The sequence below is a fragment of the Vitis vinifera genome, chromosome 7 (assembly GCF_030704535.1).
Source record: "Vitis vinifera cultivar Pinot Noir 40024 chromosome 7, ASM3070453v1".
Taxonomy (NCBI): domain Eukaryota; kingdom Viridiplantae; phylum Streptophyta; class Magnoliopsida; order Vitales; family Vitaceae; genus Vitis; species Vitis vinifera.
The window spans coordinates 21,443,094-21,467,214 of record NC_081811.1 but is presented as its reverse complement, the minus strand read 5'-3'; the positions used below and the strand labels follow the sequence as shown (position 1 = coordinate 21,467,214).

The window sequence follows — 24,121 nt, the reverse complement described above, 5'->3', positions numbered from 1 at the left end:
AATTATCCTTCAAATTGGTAGACACATGAAAGTTTATGCATTTCAATGTTTCAATGAAATGATGTTGAACGAAAAATGCCAGATGCCAAAACATTTTTAGAAACATCATGTTCTAATTGCTTGCAAGCTGCCTTGCTAAAAGTAAATAGTTTGTGCCATTATCAATTATCAAGCTCCTTTCCATTGGGATTTTGAATATATATGCTTAATTTACAGAATTTCAGGTCATCCTCACGTGTTTGTTTGTGTTGACACAATCTTTTTCTGTATGATTGTAGTTGTGTGTTTTTTTTCAGAAAACACCTTCGTTAATGTGGTTGAATAAAATCTGAAAGAGTACTCTGTGAAGCGAATCTCTGCTTGTGAATAAAATCGGAAAGAGTACTCTGTGAAGCGAATCTCTGCTTGTGAGTAGAAGCTTTTACCTTCTACTCTTCCACTTTCATTCACTCTTTTATCTAAAAAACCAAAAAGATAAAAATCCCACATAATCCACTTTTAACCCTGATAATTTACCATGGATCATTTGATTTAAGGGGACAAAATCATCCCCAATCGGTGAATTTTACCCTCCATTTTTTTGGGACAATTGTGTTTTGGGTCTAGTTTGACTTAAAAATTAAGCTTTGGTTCATATAAGTTCAAGACTTAGAGGAAGTGTGAAAATTGAAAATGATATAAATTTTTTATCTTTCCAAAAATGATCTTTATTGACTATAAAAAAAAAGTAGAAAAATATTAATTTAAATTTTATTTAATTTAGTGATTTGAAAAAAAATACATCATTTTCCAAAAAAATAAAAATAAATTATTGTTATTATTATTATTATTTAAAAATCAAACATCTTGGAAAATATATATTTTCAAAATTATGTATGTAAAAAATAACTAAAAATGTCAAAATTATATTTTTTTTTAAATAACATATTTTTAGAAAATATTTTTTTAAAAAAAATTAGTTTTCTAAAAATAATAAATTTTCAGAATAATTATTAAAAAAAAAATTTAAGATAAAAAAATTTGTCAAACATTATGGTAAAAAATGCTCAAAATAGTTTTGAAGGGTATATTAATCTTTTCACATTTTATATCATTCCCATTAATTATGCAATTTTTATGGACAAAATCTTAATTTTTGAGACCAACTGAGTTGAAAACACAATTGTCCCCCTTTTTTTCATCCTAAAAAATATCTGATCTTGATAAAAATATCTTTATTTTTTTCTTATGAAAATAAGATTATTTTTGAAAACTTACACGTAAATAATTGAAATATTAAAAGACATTTAATTTATATCAAAATTAAATTATTTTTAAATTAAAAAAAGTGGGAATGGTTAGATTTACAAATTTGATATCTTTTCATTCAAGATAAACATACCCCTATTGCTAAATTTGTGTCCTACTTCCATCTAATTGGAAAATGCCATAAATGTGAAACTTTATCCTTAACTACACAAAAAGAACTATAAAAACATCAAATCAAAGGTATAAATAAAGGGACAAACACCAAGGGAATCTATACACATAATAGACAACAAAAGCCAAATGACCAGAACCACCCCTTAAGTAGAGATGCCACTAAAAACAAATGGCAGGGGTCAATAACTTCCAAGAACAAATTTCAAGAGCAACATGGAACCAAAAGTAGTCCAGAATCATACATGAGGCCATACAACACGACAAGAGAATTATACCACTCTTTCCTCTGATTTTTCAATATGGATTTGTGTTCGTATCATTCAGTTGGAGAACAACATGCTGCAAAACCAAATGTCTAAAAGATTTTAGATGGCATATCAAGAAATGCTGTCAATGATTTGCTCACATTTATAACGTACATCTCCCACATCAGAAACTCAGTTGATTACCTTGATCTGTGTTCTATTATATGTGTAGGTGATGTGAACAGATCCATCAGTAGCCTGGATAACAGCTGGATAAGAGAATTCCATCCCTGTTTTCTCCTCCAATGTCACAACTTCCTGCCATGAATCTCCATCATCAGCAGATATGGCAACCTTAAGGACCTCCCTAGAGATCGTGTTATATGCAAGTAACAGCCGCCCATCCCACAACTTAACCCCATCAATACCTGGAATTGAAATAGTACAAAGTTGATAAGGACGCGTTGAAAGGAAGACGGTATAAAAGCATTTAAATAGAGAACAATTTTATATTGTAAGGAAATAATATCATTGGGTTTGTTGAAAATGTGTCAACATACTTCTAATAACACAATAAAAGATACTGAAGATAACCATGATGAGATTCATTTCAGGTACTGGGAAAAACAAGATGGATCCAATTTATTTTCAATTACTATATGAGATATTTATCTAAATTTGAGACCTATGTAACCCTAACATAAAAGGCAAATAACATGGTTTCACACATCAACCTGAGTTTGGGTTGGGGAGTGCAGTAGGTTTTGCATAATCCCAGCTCTGACCACCATCATGCGATTCTGACATACAAACTCTATCAATGCCATCAAAGGATCGTAATAGAACACGCAATGTCCCATTCGCAGTCTGGTAAGGAACTGGTTGAATCACACTGAGAGTTTCATTTTTAATAAATATGGGGCCATACTTTCTCCATGACCTACCGGAATCTTCTGTCACCTGATCCATATGAGCCACAAATCACATCAAGTTAGGTACTCCACAAGATCAATTGTATTTCTTCCCTAATATCATTAGGATTTAGGGGCTATCTCTGAGTTGTCATTACAACCTCCATCCATGCTCCCCATGAATTCCAACTTTCTACTGAAGATCCACAAAGCAAAAGCCCATTTTCCAGCAAGATAGGCTGAGGAAGATTGAGCAGAACATAAGGCAAGAGCATCTTGTAAGTAAACATAAAGTTTCACAGTCCATTGCATAAACAAACATGTCTTATAATGGATTAAAGGTATACTTTATTCTTAATTGGTCCTAATATACCGGGAGGAAGTTGTTCTCTTTCTGTCCAAGTAACACCCCCATCAAATGACCGTTTCATGCATCCACTCCATCTGTATTTCATTAAGCCAACAATTAGCAGCAGCAATGAAATATCAATTATTAAAATTTATTTCACAATTCTGCAGAGAAGTGTACATTTTCATAAATAATCAAATTGCAGAGAGCAACTCATATTTTCACCACAAATTTTATGAAATACCCAGTTTTCCACCCCTTAATTTGCCTCCTATCCTGCAAACCAAATAGTAAGGCATCAAGCCAATTGTCATTGGGTCACACATGCATTCATCTTTACCAAATGGACGATGAGGGGATCTAGATCCAGATGCAAACGAATTGGACCTCAACCTCATAATGAATCTATCTAGCGCCCAAACTCATATGTTACAAGCCACCAAACAGTGAAAATCACTAGTGGCAACTCCATCAAAACAATACATGATGCAATATACTAGTTCAGTATGGTCCATCTTCTAGATATCTAGCAGTCAAATACCAGATAAGTAGAGTCCTCAACTTCCAAGGCTACAAAAGATTAATTCCATCTAATAGGCATCACCTGGGAGAGTTATTGCACCAAAGCCATAAGTTGAAAGCCACCTGACAATTCAGAAGCCAAAATGGAGCTCTCTGTCATATCTAGGCATTATAGCCGGGAGGGCTACACATAAATTCACAAGGTTGCAAAAATATTAACTACCCTTGGCATTTAAAACTAACCTTATTATGTGCTAATATTCCAAACATAATACATTTTTCCAAAGAAATATTTTCCCCTCATATAGATCCTTTTGCTGTCTATAACAATTCTATATTCTAAGGAATGGTTACCAAGTTTATTACTTTAATTTTTAGGAGAAATCAAATGAAATTTTCTAAAAATGAAACAGCCAGAAACATACTCTCAACAAACATTCACAACAAGAAATTGGACCAGAAATATCAACTAATGAGAGGGAGTAAAGAGTTGAGCATTTACTTTTGGACCTCTTGACCGATTTTATAGAAGAGAAGTAACTCATCAGATGGAAGCTTAAATAGTACAGGGTTCCACATGGGAACATCTGGCTCTTCATCAATGGGAATGGGGAAGTGCCAAAAGCCATCCTGACAAACAAATTTCAGCTTACTAATATGAAGAAACATGAGACATGAATTCAAACCTCAACTAAATGGTAATTCCATGAATTTAGCAGCCAGGCATAAGTTAATGTGATGGATTGGATTTTTACCTTGTAAGTCTGCAACCAAATTTTCACATCAGGGGCTCCCTCTGCTGTACCGCCAAAATAAGCCACCAAAAAATGAAGTTTACCCACCTACAAAACCACAAACCAGCCACAAATTCTTTACTTTGAAACCACATACTTAAACCCTAATGCCGCATTGAGTTGATGAGCAAACCCCAAAAGGGCTGAAAATACATTAAAATTCTGCAAATGTGGAGCTAATAAAACAAAACCCTGAAAATCCTCCACTGAATCAAGGTCAATTTTTTTGGGTTTTCATGGAACCCAAGCAGAGGGTAAATGAAAATGAAAATTGAGTTGCGAAAACCTCAACAATGGTAGAAGCATGACAGCTATTGAAGGGAGCAGAATTTGATGGAAATGTGAATTCCTCTAGCACTGGGCCCTCAATCCAGTGATCCATGGCCTTCCCCCCTGTTCCAGCTCCTTTCCTGCATAGAAAACAAAAAAAATGGAAACCCAAAAGAAAAGGGGAAAAAAACAACCAACAGTGGAGGAGTAGAAATTGTGGGTATTTCCACAACCGGGGTTGTGGTTACCTGTGATGATGGTGAAGCAAGTGGTGGTGGGTGGTATTCAAAGTGAAATTACTGACAAATCCTGACAAGGGGTTCAAAACAGAAAACAGAAAGAGGACAATGCCTCCTACCGCTTTCCACATGTCTAACAGCACTAGCTCTACTCAAAACAGTTTTGGATACTCTTCATCGAAACTTCTACCTCTGCAAAATGCATTTCTTTTTTCTTAAGCAGTTTTGGCCCGATTGGCCCAAAAATTAATATTTAATCTATATAATTTATATAATTGATAAAAAGGATATAAAATGTTAAAAGATCAATATATCCTTCAAATTTCTATACATTGCCTTTTAAAGATATATAATAGTGATGGACTAAAATACCCGATGACCTTTCACATAAGGTTTTTTTTTATCTTTATTGCACCACTATTCATATAACCATAATAATTATATTTTAACAATTTGGATTTTTCATTATTTTTAATTTTTTTTATAAATAATTAAAAATCAGTATTATTTTCTATTTTAAATTATAAATAAAGAAAAATCATGTTAAAAAACTATTTTAAAAAATACTTTCTAAAAAAATGGTAATATGATTTATATTTTTTATATTTTTTTTTGAAAAAACATTTAATTAAAAAATGAAAACTATTTTTAAAAATAAAAATTGAAAACCTTGTTTAGTACTATTTTTTATATGAAAATAATAAAAAGAATTAAATTTCATTGATTATCCATTTTTATTTTTTTCCATTAGTTATTTTAATAAAAAAAATAAAAATATATATATGTTTACAATTAAACAAAGAAATTGATCAATTATATGTTTTTTGTGGGACTATCTTTTACATGAAAAAAATTAAATAACTAAATTATATATATTTATTACTCTTTTTAATTTTATTTTCTTTATTTATTTTTTGTCTAATAGAAAATTTTAATATATCCATAATTAACAAAGTAATAAATCAATTGTGCACATTTTAATCTATTAAAATAAATTACTTTCTAATTTAAATAAATAAAATGAAATAAGTAAAGGGTTATTTCTATTTTTTAACATATCTTATATCAATATTTTTTTATGGTTAAATAAATTTTTTATTTATTTTTCTTTAATTCCAAAAATAAAATGAAATAAATAAATAAATTTGGTATTTTCTAACTGATCTTATATTCATATTTCTTATGGTTAAATAAATTTTTTATTTATTTTTTTTATTTCCAAAAATAAAAGAAAATAAATAAATAAAATTTTTTTTTTGTCTTGTCATCTAAGGGTTGCACACTTTTAAGGTACACTTTTAAGTTTTTTCATCTTCCACTATTTTTTGAAACAAACCAATGAAAACATGGTTATCCTACTTATGGTTAGACATTGAGTAGGGGGTATATGGAATTTGAGTCACTGTACAAGATATTTACACTAAGTGTACATGACAAATATACTAACTGAATAAGGGTGTATAAGACTATTATTTGTGAAGAATTTTAAGTGATTCGGAAAAATTTATTTGTTTATTTTCCTTAACCGATGATAAGTGACATTCCTTACACACATTAGTTAAGCATATATTCATCTCATGCATTTTATCTAACTTGTATATGATCATTTGAATATGTACCTCACTTATAATGATTGTAAAATAAAATTATACAACAAAGTTTCTTCTTTTTTAAAACCAAACCAATGCAAACATGGTTAACCGACCTATTGTCATATATTCATGAGATGATGTATGAAATTTGAGTTATTGTACAAGGGTATTATACTAACTGTACAAGACAAATTAACTAATTGTATAAGGATGTATAAGACTACTTTTTGTTAAGGATTTCAAATGATTTTGAAAAACTTTCCCATTTTTTCCACTCAAAATTTTTTTTTCCCCACTCAAATTCTCTCACTCAAGAATTGTTTCGAATTTTATTTTTAGATTTCATTGTAAAAATTTTGTAATTGCATATTTTGTTTTTATAGTTTTACTAATGTTCTTTCTTTCCACCCTTTTTTTTTTATGAAATTTTATCTAAATGAATTTATATTTAAAATTATAATCATATTTAAATTATTTTTATATATTTCCTTAAACTCATTTTACTCTTTGCTCTATATTCTAACAAGATTAAATAATTTAAAAATATATAAATCTCAAATTAATTTTAATTATATTTAATTTTTTTTAATATATTTTCTATGGTAAAACCAAACATAAGAAAATTATTTTTCTTAATTTTTTTTTCTTTTCCCAATATTTTTTTGTAATCAAACATATTCTTAAATTTTGGTGTTATGGTCATCTAGAGGTATGGAATAGCAATGAGATATCCTACTAGTTTGCTTTGTTGCTTTCACTCCACCCACCACCCACCTTACAAGACAATGTTTGGCATCGTCTTTTTGCTATTCTTTTGTTTTTCTCATCAGTCAATTATAGTGTCCACCACCATCAAAGATTCCTTCAAGTCTTCCGCTCTTTCCTTTGCTTTTCTTTCGTTTTCTCATCAGTCAATTACGGTGTTTGAAAAATTCGCCAATTTTTTGGGTGATGCCATTTTTTTTTTTTTTTTTAATTATCCATTTTTAATTTATCTTTCATTTTAAATTTATATTATCATTTTATTTTATATTGTCCTTTTATTTTTAATTACTTTTCATATTTATCTCATTAATCCACTTTTTAAAAATTATTATCACTTCACTCTTAATTTTTTTTTATATTTATCCTTTCAATTTTATTTAATTTTAAATTTTTTTATTTTAAAATATTAAAAATATAATTTGACCCAAAAAAATTGCTACAATATAAAAAATTAAGGAAGCTCTAATATTTTATAAATTAAAATTAATTTGATAAGATAAATTGTTAATAATTTTAATCGTTTAAATAAATTAATGTTAATAGAAAAAGTTCTTACTACATATTTTTAATAAAATTTTAAAAATTAAATCTCAAAATTTTTTTTATATAAATTAATTTAATTTTTCATTTAAAATGTAACAAAACATATTTTAATAAAAGTATTGTAAAAATTTTAAAATAAATGAATATAAATGTATTAAATAAATTTAAGCTAATTTTTTTTCATAAAAATTTGATAAATGTTATCTTATTACACTTACAAAATAACTTTAATACACAAAATATTTCATATTTTTTCCGATATAATGGTGTTTACGGAACCAAGGCGATTTGAGCCCCTACACTCAAGCACAAACTTGCCCTTGACCATTGCTGATTAAATGTACATACTATATATATTATAAATTAATCAAAAAAATTATTATAAATAAATTAATTTTAGTTATTATGCTTTTATATAATAATTACATATAAAATAAATTTAAATTTTTGAATAAAATTATCAAAATTTTTGAATAAAATTATCAAAATTTTAAAATAAAAATACTTATACAAATTATCATTATTTTTTATCATTTAATATAATTGAATTAAATGGATCACAATTTTAATATTAAATATATTTTAAAATTAGACATATTATAATCAAATAGAAATAATATTTGATGTAATTTAATAATAAATGTACACTAATAAAATTCATATTTTTTATTGATGCATATGATATTATTATCAAATATGATAAATTATATTACACATATATCAAATTCTTCAACAAAACAACTTTAAAATGTTTATTATACTTTTAATTACATTTGTACGAGGTTTTTCTTATATTTCTATTAATTTTGATCAATTTTAGGTCTATCGATATTTTTTTTCAAAATATCTGTCATATATCTACAATATATTCGATATATCCATACCGATATGTCCATGATTACTATATTTTCATCCTTACTTTTAGGTTCATTGAACTTTAAGTGCACTAATTCAACACGTCTATCTTTCTTTGGATCTTTTTATTTTTATTTATTTATTTTTGTTTTGTATTATTCCAATTGTGGTTCTCAAAATAGTTAAAAAAAATGTTTTTGAAAATTATTTTATGATATTTTATAAAACAAGACTATGAGAAGATGAAGTATTCTTAACTAATTTTCTATATTTTAAAAATAATTTTTATCTAGATTATTTTATTTTTTATATCTATATAATTAATTTTTTAAAATAAGTAAAAATAACTAAAAGGATATGATCTAAATATACCTTATTTTTTTTTTTAAAAAACAAAAATTATCTTTTATTTTCTAATTATTAAATATATTTTTCATTTTTTTTAAAGGATAAAAGACCATTTTACAAAACAATGATAAAAAATGACCTTAATTACCACTAGGTGAGTTAAGGATGACAATGAGACGGCTTCGGAATGGGTCGGTCCCATCCCAATTCCGCCCTATTTATTCAAAATTTCTTATATCCGACCCATTTAACTTTTTTGAATTTTTTTGAATTTTTAAAAATTATTTTAATTACACTAAAATAAATATATTTTATAAATAATAAAATTATTATATTTTTTATAATTTATTTTTTTGAAAATTATTATTATTATTATTATTTATTAAAAATAAGAAAATAAAAATTAAATTAATTTAATTTTATATATAATCAGGATGGGACGGGACAAGACAATACCTGAACCCACCTCCATCTGAGGTTTAAAAAAAAGTCTCAAACCCTTCCCAAGCTAGTTTATTTAAATTTTAAAAACATTCATTAGAGACGGGTTGACAAAGGAATTTTGAACTCAAAGTTCAAACATGAAAACCCGAATTATTCTCGAAATTTTTTATAATGATTTTAAATTTTCCAACCTATTAACTGTTCTCTTGCTTTGATGATCTCAATATTCGAAAGTTATTGAATTTCAAAAGAATGTGAAAATAAAATTATTAATGGGTCTTATTTCTTTTTCTTTTTCTTCATTTTATCACCGTGTAGAAAACAACAATTTTCATAATTTGATAAAAAAAACTCCCAAATAATGAATCATAATATTAGTTTATAATATAATGAATCAATAATGAATCAAATAACCCAAAGGAAAGCAATAGCAACAACAACAACATTCGGTATTTTTCTTTTTCATCTATGTGCAATAATGAATCAAATAATAATATTATTAATAATAAATTTTATAATATTAGTAATGATAATGTTATAAACAAATATCTGTGTGTATATGTCTACTAATAATAATACTAGAAGAAGAAAGAAGAAATGCGTAGATGAAAAGGAAAAATACCGAATGTTGTTGTTGTTGGGAATGCGCCATTCATCTTCCACTTGCTTTTGCCTTGGGGAAAGCGCATCCACCTCCCACTTGCTTTTCCTTTTCTTTTTCTCACCCCCAATGATGATTCCTCCAAGCAAACCCAGTTTTGCACTTTGGTGGTATCGCGGTAACAGAAACCAATCCTCTGAATTCCTATTGCAAAGCAACAGTCGACACAGATATGGCGGACGCCCTCCTCTCAGCTTCGCTTCAAGTTCTATTCGAAAGGTTGGCTTCTCCAGAGCTCATAAACTTCATTCGGCGACGGAACCTTAGCGATGAACTCCTCAACGAGTTGAAGAGGAAACTCGTGGTTGTTCTCAATGTGCTCGATGATGCGGAGGTGAAGCAATTTTCAAACCCAAATGTCAAAGAGTGGCTCGTCCATGTCAAGGGTGCTGTGTATGATGCGGAAGACCTGTTGGACGAGATCGCTACCGACGCTTTGCGTTGCAAGATGGAAGCTGCTGACTCCCAAACCGGCGGAACTCTTAAGGCGTGGAAATGGAACAAGTTCTCTGCTTGTGTGAAGGCTCCATTTGCTATCAAAAGCATGGAGTCCAGGGTCAGGGGCACGATTGATCAACTGGAAAAAATCGCAGGAGAAATAGTTGGGTTGGGGCTGGCAGAAGGTGGGGGCGAGAAACGGTCACCAAGACCAAGATCACGAATGTCCACTTCTTTGGAGGATGACTCCATTGTTGTCGGCAGGGATGAAATTCAGAAGGAGATGATGGAGTGGTTGCTTTCTGACAATACAACAGGCGGCAAAATGGGGGTGATGTCCATAGTGGGCATGGGCGGCAGCGGCAAGACCACGCTTGCTCGGCTTCTCTATAACGATGAGGGAGTGAAGGAACACTTCGACTTGAAAGCATGGGTCTATGTTTCCCCTGAGTTTCTCCTTATCAAACTCACCAAAACCATTCTTGAGGAAATTCGTTCTCCGCCTACTTCCGCTGACAACCTAAATTTGCTTCAGCTTCAACTCAAAGAGAAACTTAGTAACAAGAAATTTCTGCTTGTCCTTGATGACGTCTGGAATTTAAAGCCTCGTGATGAAGGTTATATGGAGCTTAGCGATCGTGAAGGTTGGAATATTCTACGAACTCCACTCCTCGCTGCAGCAGAGGGAAGCAAGATTGTCATGACCAGTCGTGATCAATCTGTTGCAACAACCATGCGAGCAGTCCCTACTCATCATCTTGGGAAATTAAGCTCTGAAGATAGTTGGTCCCTGTTTAAAAAGCATGCATTTGAAGATAGAGACCCCAACGCATACCTTGAGCTTGAACGCATAGGCAGACAGATTGTGGACAAGTGCCAAGGATTACCTTTGGCTGTGAAAGCACTCGGCTGTCTCTTGTATTCTAAGGTCGAAAAAAGGGAATGGGACGATGTGTTGAAAAGTGAAATATGGCATCCGCAGAGTGGCTCCGAAATTCTTCCGTCTTTGATATTAAGCTACCATCATCTTTCTCTACCTCTGAAGCATTGTTTTGCTTATTGTTCTATTTTTCCCCAGGACCACCAATTCTACAAAGAGAAGCTGATTTTATTATGGATGGCAGAAGGTCTTTTACACCCACAACAAAACGAAGGAACGAGAATGGAAGAGATAGGTGAGTCATATTTTGATGAACTTCTCGCCAAGTCATTCTTTCAAAAATCTATTGGAAGAAAAGGATCATGCTTTGTAATGCATGATCTAATACATGAATTGGCTCAACACGTGTCTGGAGATTTTTGTGCTCGAGTGGAAGATGATGTTAAGTTACCAAAAGTATCTGAGAAGGCTCACCACTTTGTGTACTTTAAAAGTGATTATACTGAGTTGGTTGCATTTAAGAATTTTGAGGTTATGACTAGAGCTAAATCTCTTCGGACATTCTTAGAAGTGAAGTTAATCGGAAACCTACCTTGGTATTATTTGAGTAAAAGGGTTTTACAAGATATATTACCAAAAATGTGGTGTTTACGTGTGTTATCATTATGTGCATATGCAATAACTGATTTGCCTAAATCGATAGGTAATTTGAAACATTTGCGTTACTTGGATTTGTCTTTCACGATGATTAAAAATTTACCTGAATCAATATGTTGTTTATGCAATTTACAAACGATGATGCTGAGAAAATGTTCAAAACTTGATGAATTGCCTTCAAAGATGGGAAAATTGATTAATTTGCGCTATCTTGATATTGATGGATGTGGTTCATTGAGAGAAATGTCAAGTCATGGAATTGGTCGATTAAAAAGTTTACAAAGGTTGACTCAATTTATTGTGGGCCAAAACGATGGATTAAGAATTGGAGAATTGGGGGAGCTGTTAGAGATTCGAGGAAAACTTTGTATTTCAAACATGGAGAATGTGGTGAGTGTCAATGATGCATCAAGGGCTAATATGAAGGATAAAAGTTATCTTGATGAGTTAATCTTTGATTGGGGTGACGAGTGTACCAATGGTGTTACACAAAGTGGTGCAACAACGCATGATATACTCAACAAGTTACAACCTCATCCAAATTTAAAACAACTCTCCATCACAAACTATCCTGGTGAAGGATTTCCAAATTGGCTTGGAGATCCTTCAGTGCTGAATCTCGTGTCCCTTGAGCTTCGGGGTTGTGGCAATTGCTCAACATTGCCACCACTTGGACAACTAACCCAGCTTAAATATCTGCAAATCTCAAGGATGAATGGAGTAGAGTGTGTGGGTGATGAGTTCTATGGGAATGCTTCCTTTCAATTCCTAGAAACACTATCATTTGAGGATATGAAGAATTGGGAGAAATGGTTATGTTGTGGAGAATTCCCTCGTCTCCAAAAGCTTTTTATACGAAAGTGTCCCAAACTCACTGGGAAATTACCAGAACAACTTCTTTCATTGGTGGAACTTCAAATTCGTGAATGTCCGCAGCTGCTTATGGCTTCACTCACAGTTCCTGCAATTTGTCAATTGAGGATGATGGATTTTGGTAAACTGCAGTTGCAAATGGCAGGTTGTGACTTCACAGCTCTTCAAACTTCAGAAATTGAAATTTTAGATGTGTCTCAGTGGAGTCAACTTCCAATGGCACCACACCAGCTCTCAATTAGAGAATGTGATTATGCGGAGTCTCTGCTAGAGGAGGAAATCTCGCAAACCAACATACATGATCTGAAAATCTATGATTGTAGTTTTTCTAGATCCCTGCACAAAGTTGGTTTACCCACTACACTGAAATCACTATTCATCTCTGAATGCTCGAAATTAGCGTTTCCCCTACCTGAGTTGTTCAGATGTCATCTCCCAGTCCTTGAAAGTCTAAAAATCAAACATGGTGTTATCGATGATTCTCTCTCGTTATCCTTCTCATTAGGCATCTTCCCCAAGTTGACTCATTTCACAATCGATGGTCTTAAGGGGCTTGAGAAGCTCTCGATTTTGGTTTCAGAGGGTGATCCCACATCTTTATGTTCCCTGTCTCTAGATGGTTGCCCTGATCTTGAATCTATCGAATTGCACGCTCTCAACTTGGAGTCTTGTTCGATTTATAGGTGCTCCAAGCTCAGGTCGTTGGCACACAGACAGTCATCTGTACAGAAGTTGAATTTAGGGTCTTGTCCAGAATTGTTGTTTCAGAGAGAGGGTTTGCCTTCCAACCTACGTAACCTTGGAATTACCGATTTCACGCCCCAGGTGGAGTGGGGTTTGCAAAGGCTGACCTCTCTTACTCATTTCACAATCGAAGGTGGATGTGAAGACATTGAATTATTTCCCAAGGAGTGTTTGCTGCCCTCTTCTCTGACTTCTCTTGAAATTGAATCATTTCCCGATCTCAAGTCTCTTGACAGTGGGGGTCTTCAACAGCTCACCTCTCTTCTAAAATTAAAGATCAACCACTGCCCAGAGCTCCAGTTCTCGACAGGATCGGTTTTTCAACACCTTATCTCTCTAAAACGATTAGAAATTTATGGATGCTCGAGGCTCCAATCATTGACAGAAGCGGGTCTTCAACACCTCACCTCTCTTGAAAAATTGGAGATCGCAAACTGCCCAATGCTCCAATCCTTGACAAAAGTGGGTCTTCAACACCTCACCTCTCTTAAAACACTAGGGATCAATAACTGCCGAATGCTCCAATCCTTGACAGAAGTGGGTCTTCAACACCTCACCTCTCTTGAAAGTTTGTGGATCAATAACTGCCCAATGCTCCAATCCTTGACAAAAGTGGGTCTTCAACACCTCACCTCTCTTGAAAGTTTGTGGATCAATAAGTGCTCAATGCTCCAATCCTTGACAAAAGTGGGTCTTCAACACCTCACCTCTCTCAAAACATTGCGGATCTATGACTGTAGTAAGCTCAAATACTTGACAAAAGAGAGACTTCCAGACTCCCTCTCTTATCTGTTCATCTACAAATGTCCTTTACTGGAAAAACGGTGTCAATTTGAGAAAGGGGAAGAATGGCGTTATATAGCTCACATTCCAAATATAGAGATCAATGGTGTGCTATATTAATCAAAGTGCCACTCCGCCAATATAGAGTCAGGTAATTCTTTTGCGCTTGAACTTTTCTTTCAAGTTCCAATTCATTCGCTAGTCCTGTTTATTTGATTTAAGATTTTCTTTTTCTTGAAGCTTCAAGCCTGAAACAAATATTGAACACATTTTCATGCTCTGTTTTGATTTGGTGGTTTGCAAAAATAACCATTTATAACCATTGAAAAAATAAGAAAAAATAACAAAGAACCATGGATATTTCGTTTGTTTGTATTTTATTTTCTGTTTTTTTATATTTTATTGTGTTCTCTATTTATTTCTTATATATAGGGCACAGAACAACTCTAGGGCATATTCTAGTTAGTTGCTTTATTAGCAAGTCATTCAAATTGCTTTGTTTTTTTCTTGCTTCAATATACCAAATTTTATGGACAACTTTAATGACTTGAATTTCAATGCTTTTAAATAATTTTATTCACAATTTCATGTGTTTGATTAAACTCATTTAATTTGAATTAAATACATTTCAATTATCGATTTGACAACATCTAAAACATTTTTGGTTCCTCAAAAGTGTTAAATAGATTCCTCATAAATATTTGTTTTTCCCTCAATTTTCCCATAAACAATCAAATAAGAGAAAAAGTTTACACTTTTTTTTCCCTGCTTTCCCATAAATTTTCTGAGAACCAAACTAGTTTTATAATTGCTAGTTTTAAAAAATTATTAAATTCATTTTTTTTTTACTCTTTCCTTTTTCATACAAGAAAAAAGGAATTGTGTGTGCTAAATTTATCAAACCAAACTAATCGTCATTTTTTGTGTTTTTTTTTTCCTTTTCATTTCAGTGTTCATGGTAAGTAATCAGGATGAGCATAGAAGATTTGTTATGATAAACAAAGTTTCAATTATGAGCATGGAAGAAACATGTAAGGTAAACAACAATAATTTTATGCCAATGTTTTTTAGATATGAGATCATTTGGAATTCATGTGAAGTATTTTATGATACTTGAGTTAGTCAAATTTTTTAGATGTTTGAACTCTCCTTTGGTTCAGCAGCTTGCAGTGATTGGGCGTCCATGTAAAATGTGCTCTAACCAAGTGGACTTCTGCAAAAGGTAAGCAATAGGCATAAATCTCTTCATGTTTTTGTCTCAATTTTGATGATATTTTCTTCATGTTTTGACTTTTGCAAGGAAGTGGAATATGAAGAAAGATAGATTGTTCAGATTTTCCCTGTAGAGGAAGGGAGATTCCTGGGTGCTCAACACTTGATGCTCATTGCTCTGTTCAAGAAGACTAAGAAACTCAGAGGTATAAGGTTCATCTCCCTATGATTATCTCTAAAAATTTTGATTATTTCATTTATACATTAATCAATTGAAGAGATTCGGATCCTCTTCTGTTAACTATCTACTTGTGTGGGATTTTTGATTTCAGGATCAGTTTCAGCCATGTCAAAAGCAAAAGGAAAAGCTGAAGCTGAAGATATCATGTATAAAAACAGAGGAATTTCCATTGAAACTAGTCCAAATGATGGTACTCTGTCACCCAGCTTCTTCAGAAATTGCTGCTTGGCCCATGGCAAGGTTAACAATCCCCTCAACTGTGAAACAGTTTTTGATGAGGTTGGCTAATGATCAAATTCCACCAGTTCACTATGATTTATACTGTAACATGATCATACGCATAAACCCTGAAGTTCTTATATAAATGCTGAGAATCTTCTATTGGGCCCTAATGGATTATGGAAGTTGTGTGATTTTGGAAGCACCTCCACCAATCATAAGCACTTTAAGAAGCCTGAATGGGCATTGAAGAAGACAATATCAGAAAGTACAGTACACCTGCATATACAGCTCCCGAGGTTGAATGGAAAACTATGTTTTTTGATAAGTTAGTGCTGACATTTGGTTGAAAAAATGTTGACTCCCAGTTTCTTCCTTTTCCTGTCCTGGATGTGGGGATTTGTTTAGGAGAAAACCTATAAATGAGAAAGTAGACATTTGGGTAAGTCAATTGTACTTTATTTTTCTTCAATAAGTCTGAGGTATGCCTCTTGTGAAGTTTCCTGTGCTTTTCAATACAACCAAAACCTGAAGTTTACCTTTTTGTACTCATTCATGTGTCTGATAGGTTTTCTTCTCACAACAGCACAGAGAAAAGATTGAAGCAACAGACTGGGAACTCCAGCAAAGAAAATCCGTTTCCCCTGGCCCAGACTAATCTTTGGCAGGCTTTCTCTGAGGCAGGTGCCCAGACAACAATAGCAAGTCTGTTAGGACCCAAAATGGCCATCACAACAAACCAGCCACAGAAGGAACTTCTGGCCCTGAAACTTGGGGTTTTGGAACAGAGAGTTTTACAGCCACCCCTGCTGCCAGCTCTAATATTTCCAGACCCTCCCCATTGGAGGCAATAATGCCCAGCTGTTTGTTGACTCAAAGAAGATTGAGGGCAAGCTGGCTACTCAACCTGCTGAATGGGCTGGTTTCTAACTTATTTGGTGAGGTTATATCATCCTGGGCACTTCTGGCCATAAGAGATGGGAATAGGTAAAAAAGCAAAACAGAAAGGGATTCATGGCTTTCTGGGCATGATTATGCTTGTAAGTATTGAGTGTTCGCCTTATGCAATAGAATACAACATCTGCATAAGTTCCCTGGTTTCCATGGACTACTTACAAACTTGTACTGTTCTGAATGCCTCGATTTTCAGGTAGGAAAAATAATAATTTCTTTTAATATTGTCCTGTCTGTGACCTTATCCTTCTATTTTGCCATCTATTTTTGTTTAATCCATGAAAATCTTGTATCATATTTCATTTGCATTTGTTACATGAATAAATCCTGGTTTTATGTTACTGTTTTTAGAAAATTATTAGTCAAATGAGTTTTTGGACTGTCTTTAGCTATTTTCGACTATTTTTCTATATCTTGTCTTAGATCTAAATGCATTAGCTGGACAATAGAATGGTGGTTACTTATCTAACAGATGATGTTTTTAATCTTATTGCAGAATGAAAGAAAACTCAACCCTCTCATCCGTAATTGAGAACCATCTAAAGACTGGCCATGGAATAAGCTCAAGCCTTTCTGTACAGAGCAGCTGGACTCTCTCAAATTTTTTCTTTGTAAATATCCAAAGGTATTTCCTTTTCCTTTTCCTTACTGATTGATAGTTGTTGACTTGTTGATTATCCTGAGATTCATGTTTGCCTCCCTTCACACAGCTATGAGTTCAAAGTCATTAAATGTGCCAATCCCCGTTGACCTCAATAAGAGCTTAAGGAGTGTGTTAGACTGTTACCATTGATCAATTCAGTCCAAAAGGCATTCCATTCAGGGAAGAGGAAATAGAAGAAAATGGCAGCTCTTGATGTATTTTGATTTTGATCAAGGCTTTCTTGATGTATACTCTGATGTTTTGCTCAGATTAATCCTGATGATTTTCTTAACTGGAAAGGTGACTTTTCCCAGTGAAGGAATTGGAGATTCCTGGGTGCTGAACTATTGATGTCCATTGTTCTGTTCAAGAAGAACAAGAAATTGTGAGTAGAAGGTTCATCACTTTAGAATTATCTTCTGAACATTCTGAAAAATAATTACTCATCTGGGTTGAGCTCTAAAATTATGGTAATGGTTAGAATGCAAAGCCCTCTTCCAGAATTTATGGTCTTGTCATTTTATTTTCTCTTCAGTGTTGAAACTTTCCCAGTCTTCCAGAATTTTGTTGTTACTCCAAACAATGAATAGGATTCATTTATACATTTAATTGATTGAAGAGATTTGGATTACAAAATAGGAATGAAGTTATACATAGAAACCCCTAGAGTTCTTGTATAAATGCTATAACAAACACCACTGAAAATGCAGAATGATCCATTTCTGTTCCTTATTATTTAGTTTGAAGGAAACATTGATGAATCCCTTGCTTTGCAGATTGAACCCCGGCATTGAGCTGATGCTTCATAACGTGTTATTATAAGAGACATAGGCTGCCCGAGTTGTCTGAATATACCCCATAGTCCCTCTGATGCCTGTGAGTGTTCTAGTCTGGTTGCTTATCAGAAGCTTTCCCAGTCCAAGTTTGCAACTTTGGCTGTAAAAGAATCATCCAAGAGTTACGTTCTGAGGGCTTTATGTCGCAATGGATGATCTGTTTACTGTATTCTTCATGTAGGTACACAAGTCCTGGGGCGCCTCCAAAAAGGAAGCTTGATAAAGAACCATTGTGCATAAACTCATACACCAGAAGTCACGTGTTCACCCACACACTGCAGTAATGCAGCAAGTGTCGTAGATTCTTATGGTGAGTTTGGCCTATCATTCACTTCTGGTTTGAATTCTTTCTCACCTTCTCCCACCACCTTCTCCAACTTCTTTTCAGCAACAGAATTTCCAGAACCTGATGGTAATATCCCTTTGTAGACAGTGCCAAAGGCTTCTACCATCGCTTGTACTCAGGATTCTGTGATAAAGCTGCAGACTTTTGAGGTTCAAGCAGTAGAAAACTAGAGAAATTGCAGCCACAGAAACAAAGAAGAACGCAGAGGGGCCTAAGAGGACTGAGAGTATTAGAATTGCTTTATTTTGCTTGCCTCTGCCTGAAGTTAGTTCACTGGACTTCAACAGAATGATTAGAGCACCTCTGGCAACAGCAGTTTGATCCAACCTCCCATTTGAAAGAGGTAGTCTTTTCCTCCAACAGCTTCCAGTTCCATTTGCAAACCTCAGGTCCTCAAAAATGGCAACTGCACAGTAGGCTCCAACACCAATCCCTGAGTTGGCAATATGGTATTAGTTGGGTGCTTGAAGCTCTCCCATACACAGGTATACAATTTCCGTCTCCAAGCATGGCACCATGCACTGCTTCACTGCTCACATTACCAGTCTTTGTCTTCCATATCTCTTGAACAAGCTGTCCATTGGTAGTAAGCTCAACTTTTGATCCTCTTGGCACTGGTTAACTTCCATTTGCAGTCCAGATAGCAAGAAGGAATAGATCCTTTTCACTTGGAGACCGTCGGAATCCAAATGCAAAATCACCAGAAGGGGAAGCCCATGTGGAGTTGTCATCAGTGGCATAGAGAGATGAACCCAAGGTTATATTACTATAAGCTTGGCTGATGAGTAACAAGTAGAGGTAGAAAGACAGTAAGTTATTATGTGAATAATTGGTCACCCGACTGGTTTTCCCTGCATGTTGATTAAGTTGAAAGAGTCTAGAGGTAGAAAGACAGTAAGTTATTATGTGAACATCCTCTTGTAATTGAATAGTGTGAAAGCAAATTTTTTTCAAGATACCTCTTTCTTCTTCAACAAATGAATATTGAGATCATACGATTACTGTAAGTGACAGCTGATAAGATTTCTTACTATTGAACCTGACATATTTCAGAAGCTCTGTTGTCTTCTGCAATATCATGATATATATCATGCTCACCAATTCTCAAACATCTCAAACCAAGTCAAGCTTTAGAAACTCATCCCCTTGATCTAGATTCTTCCAGGGTGATATGTATCAGAAACATATATGAACCTCACATGAACATTCATCTGCCCATATACAAACCTGATCACAAAGGAGATGTATACTTCGCCAATCCTAAGTATCACTAAGCAGACATGTACAAACCAAAGAAGCTTTTCACTCAGTGAGGCTTGATCACGTGCTACTCTAGTGCTTTAGGTATCACCCCACCCCAAAACTCGTGCACTCTGTTCTTACTCCCTATAAAACAACAATTCCTAGAACACATTAAGTGGGATTTTTAGGTCTTTATCTGCAATTTGACACCAAGTTTTCATTGAGAACATCTTTCTTTCCTCAGTCTTTTGAAGCTAGTAATCTCGATAAAGTCTCTACAAACCCTGTTTGGGGTCATTGTAGTTTAAACCAAAGTGTCCCCAGTTATATGAATGTAGGCCACCATAGCACCATAGATTCATGGAGTTTCCCATGTTTCTGCAATTTGGATCAAATTAAGATGAAGTTAATGAGCTTCAAGATGAACTACAACACACTTTTTTGCCATTTTTTCTGTGATCAAAATAATGGGGTTCGAGTTTTTCCTTCTGGAGCTTGGAGAAAAAGAGAGATACAACAAGAGAGTGATCTTTTAATTTCTAGCTGTAGAGGTTTACTGGCATTTGTCAAATGTAACATTCTTGGCGCCCATTTGGATAGTGCAGTTTGAGTTTCGTTACATATTTTCCTTAGATTAAATTAGGGAGAATTGTGTTTTGGGTCCTGGACAAAAAAATTAACATTTGATCCATATAACTTTCATAATTGATGGAAATGATATAAGATGTTAAAAGACCAATATATCCTTCAAATTTCTATATATTACCTTTTAAGGATATAAAATAGTGATGGACTAAAATACCCAATGACCTTTCATTGTCTTTTATTTTTTTATATAAATAATTAAAAATCAGTAATATTTTCTATTTTAAATTATAAATAAAGAAAAATTATGTTCAAAAACTATTTTAGAAATTACTTTCTAAAAAAATGGTAATATGATTTATATTTTTTATATCTTCTTTTTGAAAAACCATTTAATTAAAAAATGAAAAATATTTTTAAAAATAAAAATTGAAAACCTTGTTTAGTACTATTTTTTATATGAAAATAATAAAAAGAATTAAATTTCATTCATTGATTATCCATTTTTATTTTTTTTCCATTAGTTATTTTAATAATAAAAAAAATATATTATGTTTACAATTAAACAAAGAAATTGATCAATTATGTATTTTTTGTGGGACTATCTTTTACATGAAAAATAATTAAATAGCTAAATTATATATTTATTACTTTTTTTAATTTTATTTTCTTTATTTATTTTTTGTCTAATAGAAAATTTTAATATACCCATAATTAACAAAGTAATAAATCAATTGTGCACATTTTAATATATTAAAATAAATTAATTTCTAATTTAAATAAATAAAATGAAATAAGCAAATAAATTTGGGGTTATTTATATTTTTTAACATATCTTATATCAATATTTTTTATGGTTAAATAAATTTTTTTCTTTAATTCCAAAAATAAAATGAAATAAATAAATAAATTTGGTATTTTCTAAGTGTTCTTATATTCATATTTCTTATGGTTAAATAAATTTTTTATTCTTTTTTCTTTATTTCCAAAAATAAAAAGAAAGAAATAAATAAATTTGGCTTAAATAATAGTTTTTAAGTAATTTCTTTGTTTTAATTATTTTAAATGTCAAACTATTGGGAACATAGTTTACACACTCATGTGAATATAATTTATACATATATATATATGAAATTTATACAATTATACCAGGTTATTACACTAATTGTACAAGGGGTGTACAAAATTGTACATTTTGAACAACTTTTTTTTTTCTTGTCATCTAAGGATTATACGTTCTCCTACCACAAATTCCTTTATTTTATGTACTTTATTTAACTCGCATATAACAATTCAAATACTTACCTTAATAATGATGTTTAGAGAAAAAATTTATTTTTATGTTTTATATCATTTTTTAAATCAAACCATTGGAAACATGGTTCACATATCATATGTGACACATAATGTATGCATATGGATGAAATTTGCATTATTGTACCAGGGTGTTATACTAACTGTACAAGGTAAATGTTCAATTGGACAAGACAAATTTTCTAACTGTACAAGACAAAAGTTCTAACTATACAAAAGGTATACAAGGCTATCCTTTGTGAAAGATTTTAATCAATGTTAGACAACTTTCTTTTTTTTTTGTCTTTGTCATCTAAGGATTGCACACTCTTAAGGTACACATTCCTCTATTACACACTCATCTTATGCACTTTATTTAACTCACACATGATAATTTGAATATTTATCCCATTAATGATGTTTGAGAGAAAATTTTGTTTTTCCATCTTCCACTATTTTTTGAAACAAACCAATGAAAACATGGTTAACCTACCTATGGTTACACATTGAGTAGGAGGTATATGGAATTTGAGTCACTGTACAAGGTATTTACACTAAGTATACATGACAAATATACTAACTGTATAAGGGTATACAAGACTATTATTTGTGAAGGATTTTAAGTGATTCTGAAAAACTTGTTTGTTTATTTCTTCTAACCGAGGATAAATGACATTCCTCACATACATTGGTTAAACATACATTCATCTCATGTGCTTTATCTAACTTGTATATGGTCATTTCAATAGGTACCTCACTTATGATGATTGTAAAACAAAATTATGTAACAATTTTTCTTCTTTTTTAAAACCAAACCAATGCAAACATGGTTAACCGACCTATTGTCGAATATTCATGAGATGATGTATGAAATTTGAGTTATTGTACAAGGGTATTACACTAACTGTACAAGACAAATTTACTAATTGTACAAGAGCGTACAAGACTACTTTTTGTTAAGGATTTCAAGTGATTTCCAATATTTTTTTCCTACTCAAATTCTCTCACTCAAGAATTGTTTCAATTTTATTTTAAAATTTCATCATCAAAATTTTATAATTGCATATTTTGTTTTTGTAGTTTTAGCAATGTTCTTTCTTTCCACTATTTTTTTTATTTTTTTTATTTTTTTGTGAAATTTTATCCAAATGAATCTATATTTAAAATTATAATCATATTTATCAAATTTTTTACTAAGATTATCTTTAATTATTTTAATATATTTATACTCATTTATTTAAAAAATGAAAAACTAATTTTTTTTTTTTTGTAAACATGTTCTATTATATTTCAAGTAAAAAATTAGATAAGTTTGAAAGTCAATAAAAAAAATTAAATACCACTTTTAATAATTTTTAGATAAAATTTAATTTCTAAAGTTTAACTAAAAAATTGTATTGACAATTTTCTTGTTGTGAGTCAAAATACTTTGCATTAGTCTATCTAGATAAGCAAAATTATTAATATAATATTAGAACTTCATATCTTAGTTATTTTTTTCAATAAATTTATCTTTTTAAAAATAAAAACATTAAAAAGTAAAAAGCTAAAAGGATATATATATATATAAAATAAAGTGAAGTGATAGTCAATTTTTAAAAATTTTAAAATATGGTTAATGTAGAAAATATAAAAAATAATTAAAAATAAGAGAAAAATATAAATAAAAGGGTAATATAAATTTTAAATAAAAATGAAAATTAAACTAAAAGAAAAATCCCAAATTTTTTATCATTGCTTATAATAAGAGTGAAAAGATTCAATATCTTTAAAAATGAAAAACAAAAAAACATTATTGCTTTTTATTTGACATAAAATAGAAATATAAATTGGAAGAAAAAGAAAAAGAAAAAAAGTTAGAAATGAGTAATACTTAATAGTGAATAGAAAAGGAAAAAAAAAACACAAAAAAATTGAAATTCACGCTTACTTGTATCTATGTAAGGATTAAGGGTAATTTAGGGATTAATGAAAGATAATATCCTTCATCTTAATTTTCATACTTTGTTTGGATCGTTGCCTTAAATATGCATGATATATGGACTAAATGTTAATTTTTGGGTCCTGTCGGGTCCAAAACACAATTATCTTTTTTCTTTATTATATGAACTCACACCCATGACCTATCCACCTTTAATATGTGAAAATATTTATTTAGAAAAAGAAAACATTGGGTAGTTCAATTTTTATTATATATACGTTTGCTTGTCTTGGA

At 31.6% G+C, this 24,121-nt stretch overlaps 2 protein-coding genes across 19 annotated transcripts; one reads left to right on the top strand and one right to left on the bottom strand.

Moving 5' to 3' along the window:
- Window positions 1-1,467: 1,467 nt before the first annotated feature.
- On the bottom strand, window positions 1,468-4,988 carry LOC100263718 (uncharacterized). The gene is made up of 9 exons (XM_059738361.1): window positions 4,762-4,988; window positions 4,530-4,653; window positions 4,205-4,291; window positions 3,952-4,079; window positions 2,926-3,022; window positions 2,740-2,817; window positions 2,402-2,627; window positions 1,872-2,095; window positions 1,468-1,761 (listed from the first exon to the last, which is right to left on the bottom strand). Exons 1-9 carry the CDS (start codon window positions 4,881-4,883, stop codon window positions 1,717-1,719), a joined length of 1,131 nt encoding a protein of 376 aa, XP_059594344.1. The 5' UTR covers window positions 4,884-4,988; the 3' UTR covers window positions 1,468-1,716.
- Window positions 4,989-9,940: 4,952 nt separating this feature from the next.
- On the top strand, window positions 9,941-19,744 carry LOC104878216 (putative disease resistance RPP13-like protein 1). Of its 18 annotated transcripts, XM_059738355.1 has the most exons (12): window positions 9,948-11,573; window positions 15,286-15,371; window positions 15,496-15,557; window positions 15,636-15,753; window positions 15,880-16,449; window positions 16,576-17,047; window positions 17,458-17,586; window positions 17,874-17,989; window positions 18,381-18,480; window positions 18,622-18,750; window positions 18,870-19,271; window positions 19,422-19,744. In XM_059738355.1, exons 1-4 carry the CDS (start codon window positions 10,133-10,135, stop codon window positions 15,679-15,681), a joined length of 1,635 nt encoding a protein of 544 aa, XP_059594338.1. In that variant the 5' UTR covers window positions 9,948-10,132; the 3' UTR covers window positions 15,682-15,753; window positions 15,880-16,449; window positions 16,576-17,047; window positions 17,458-17,586; window positions 17,874-17,989; window positions 18,381-18,480; window positions 18,622-18,750; window positions 18,870-19,271; window positions 19,422-19,744. The 18 variants fall into 18 exon arrangements, with proteins under 18 accessions (XP_059594326.1, XP_059594327.1, XP_059594333.1 ...); XM_059738359.1 differs by having other exon boundaries at window positions 9,944-11,573; window positions 15,640-15,753; window positions 16,594-17,586; window positions 17,672-17,989; window positions 18,870-19,744; XM_059738360.1 differs by having other exon boundaries at window positions 9,945-11,573; window positions 15,499-15,557; window positions 15,640-15,753; ... (1 more) ...; window positions 17,672-17,989; window positions 18,870-19,744.
- The last annotated feature ends 4,377 nt before the right edge of the window (window positions 19,745-24,121 follow it).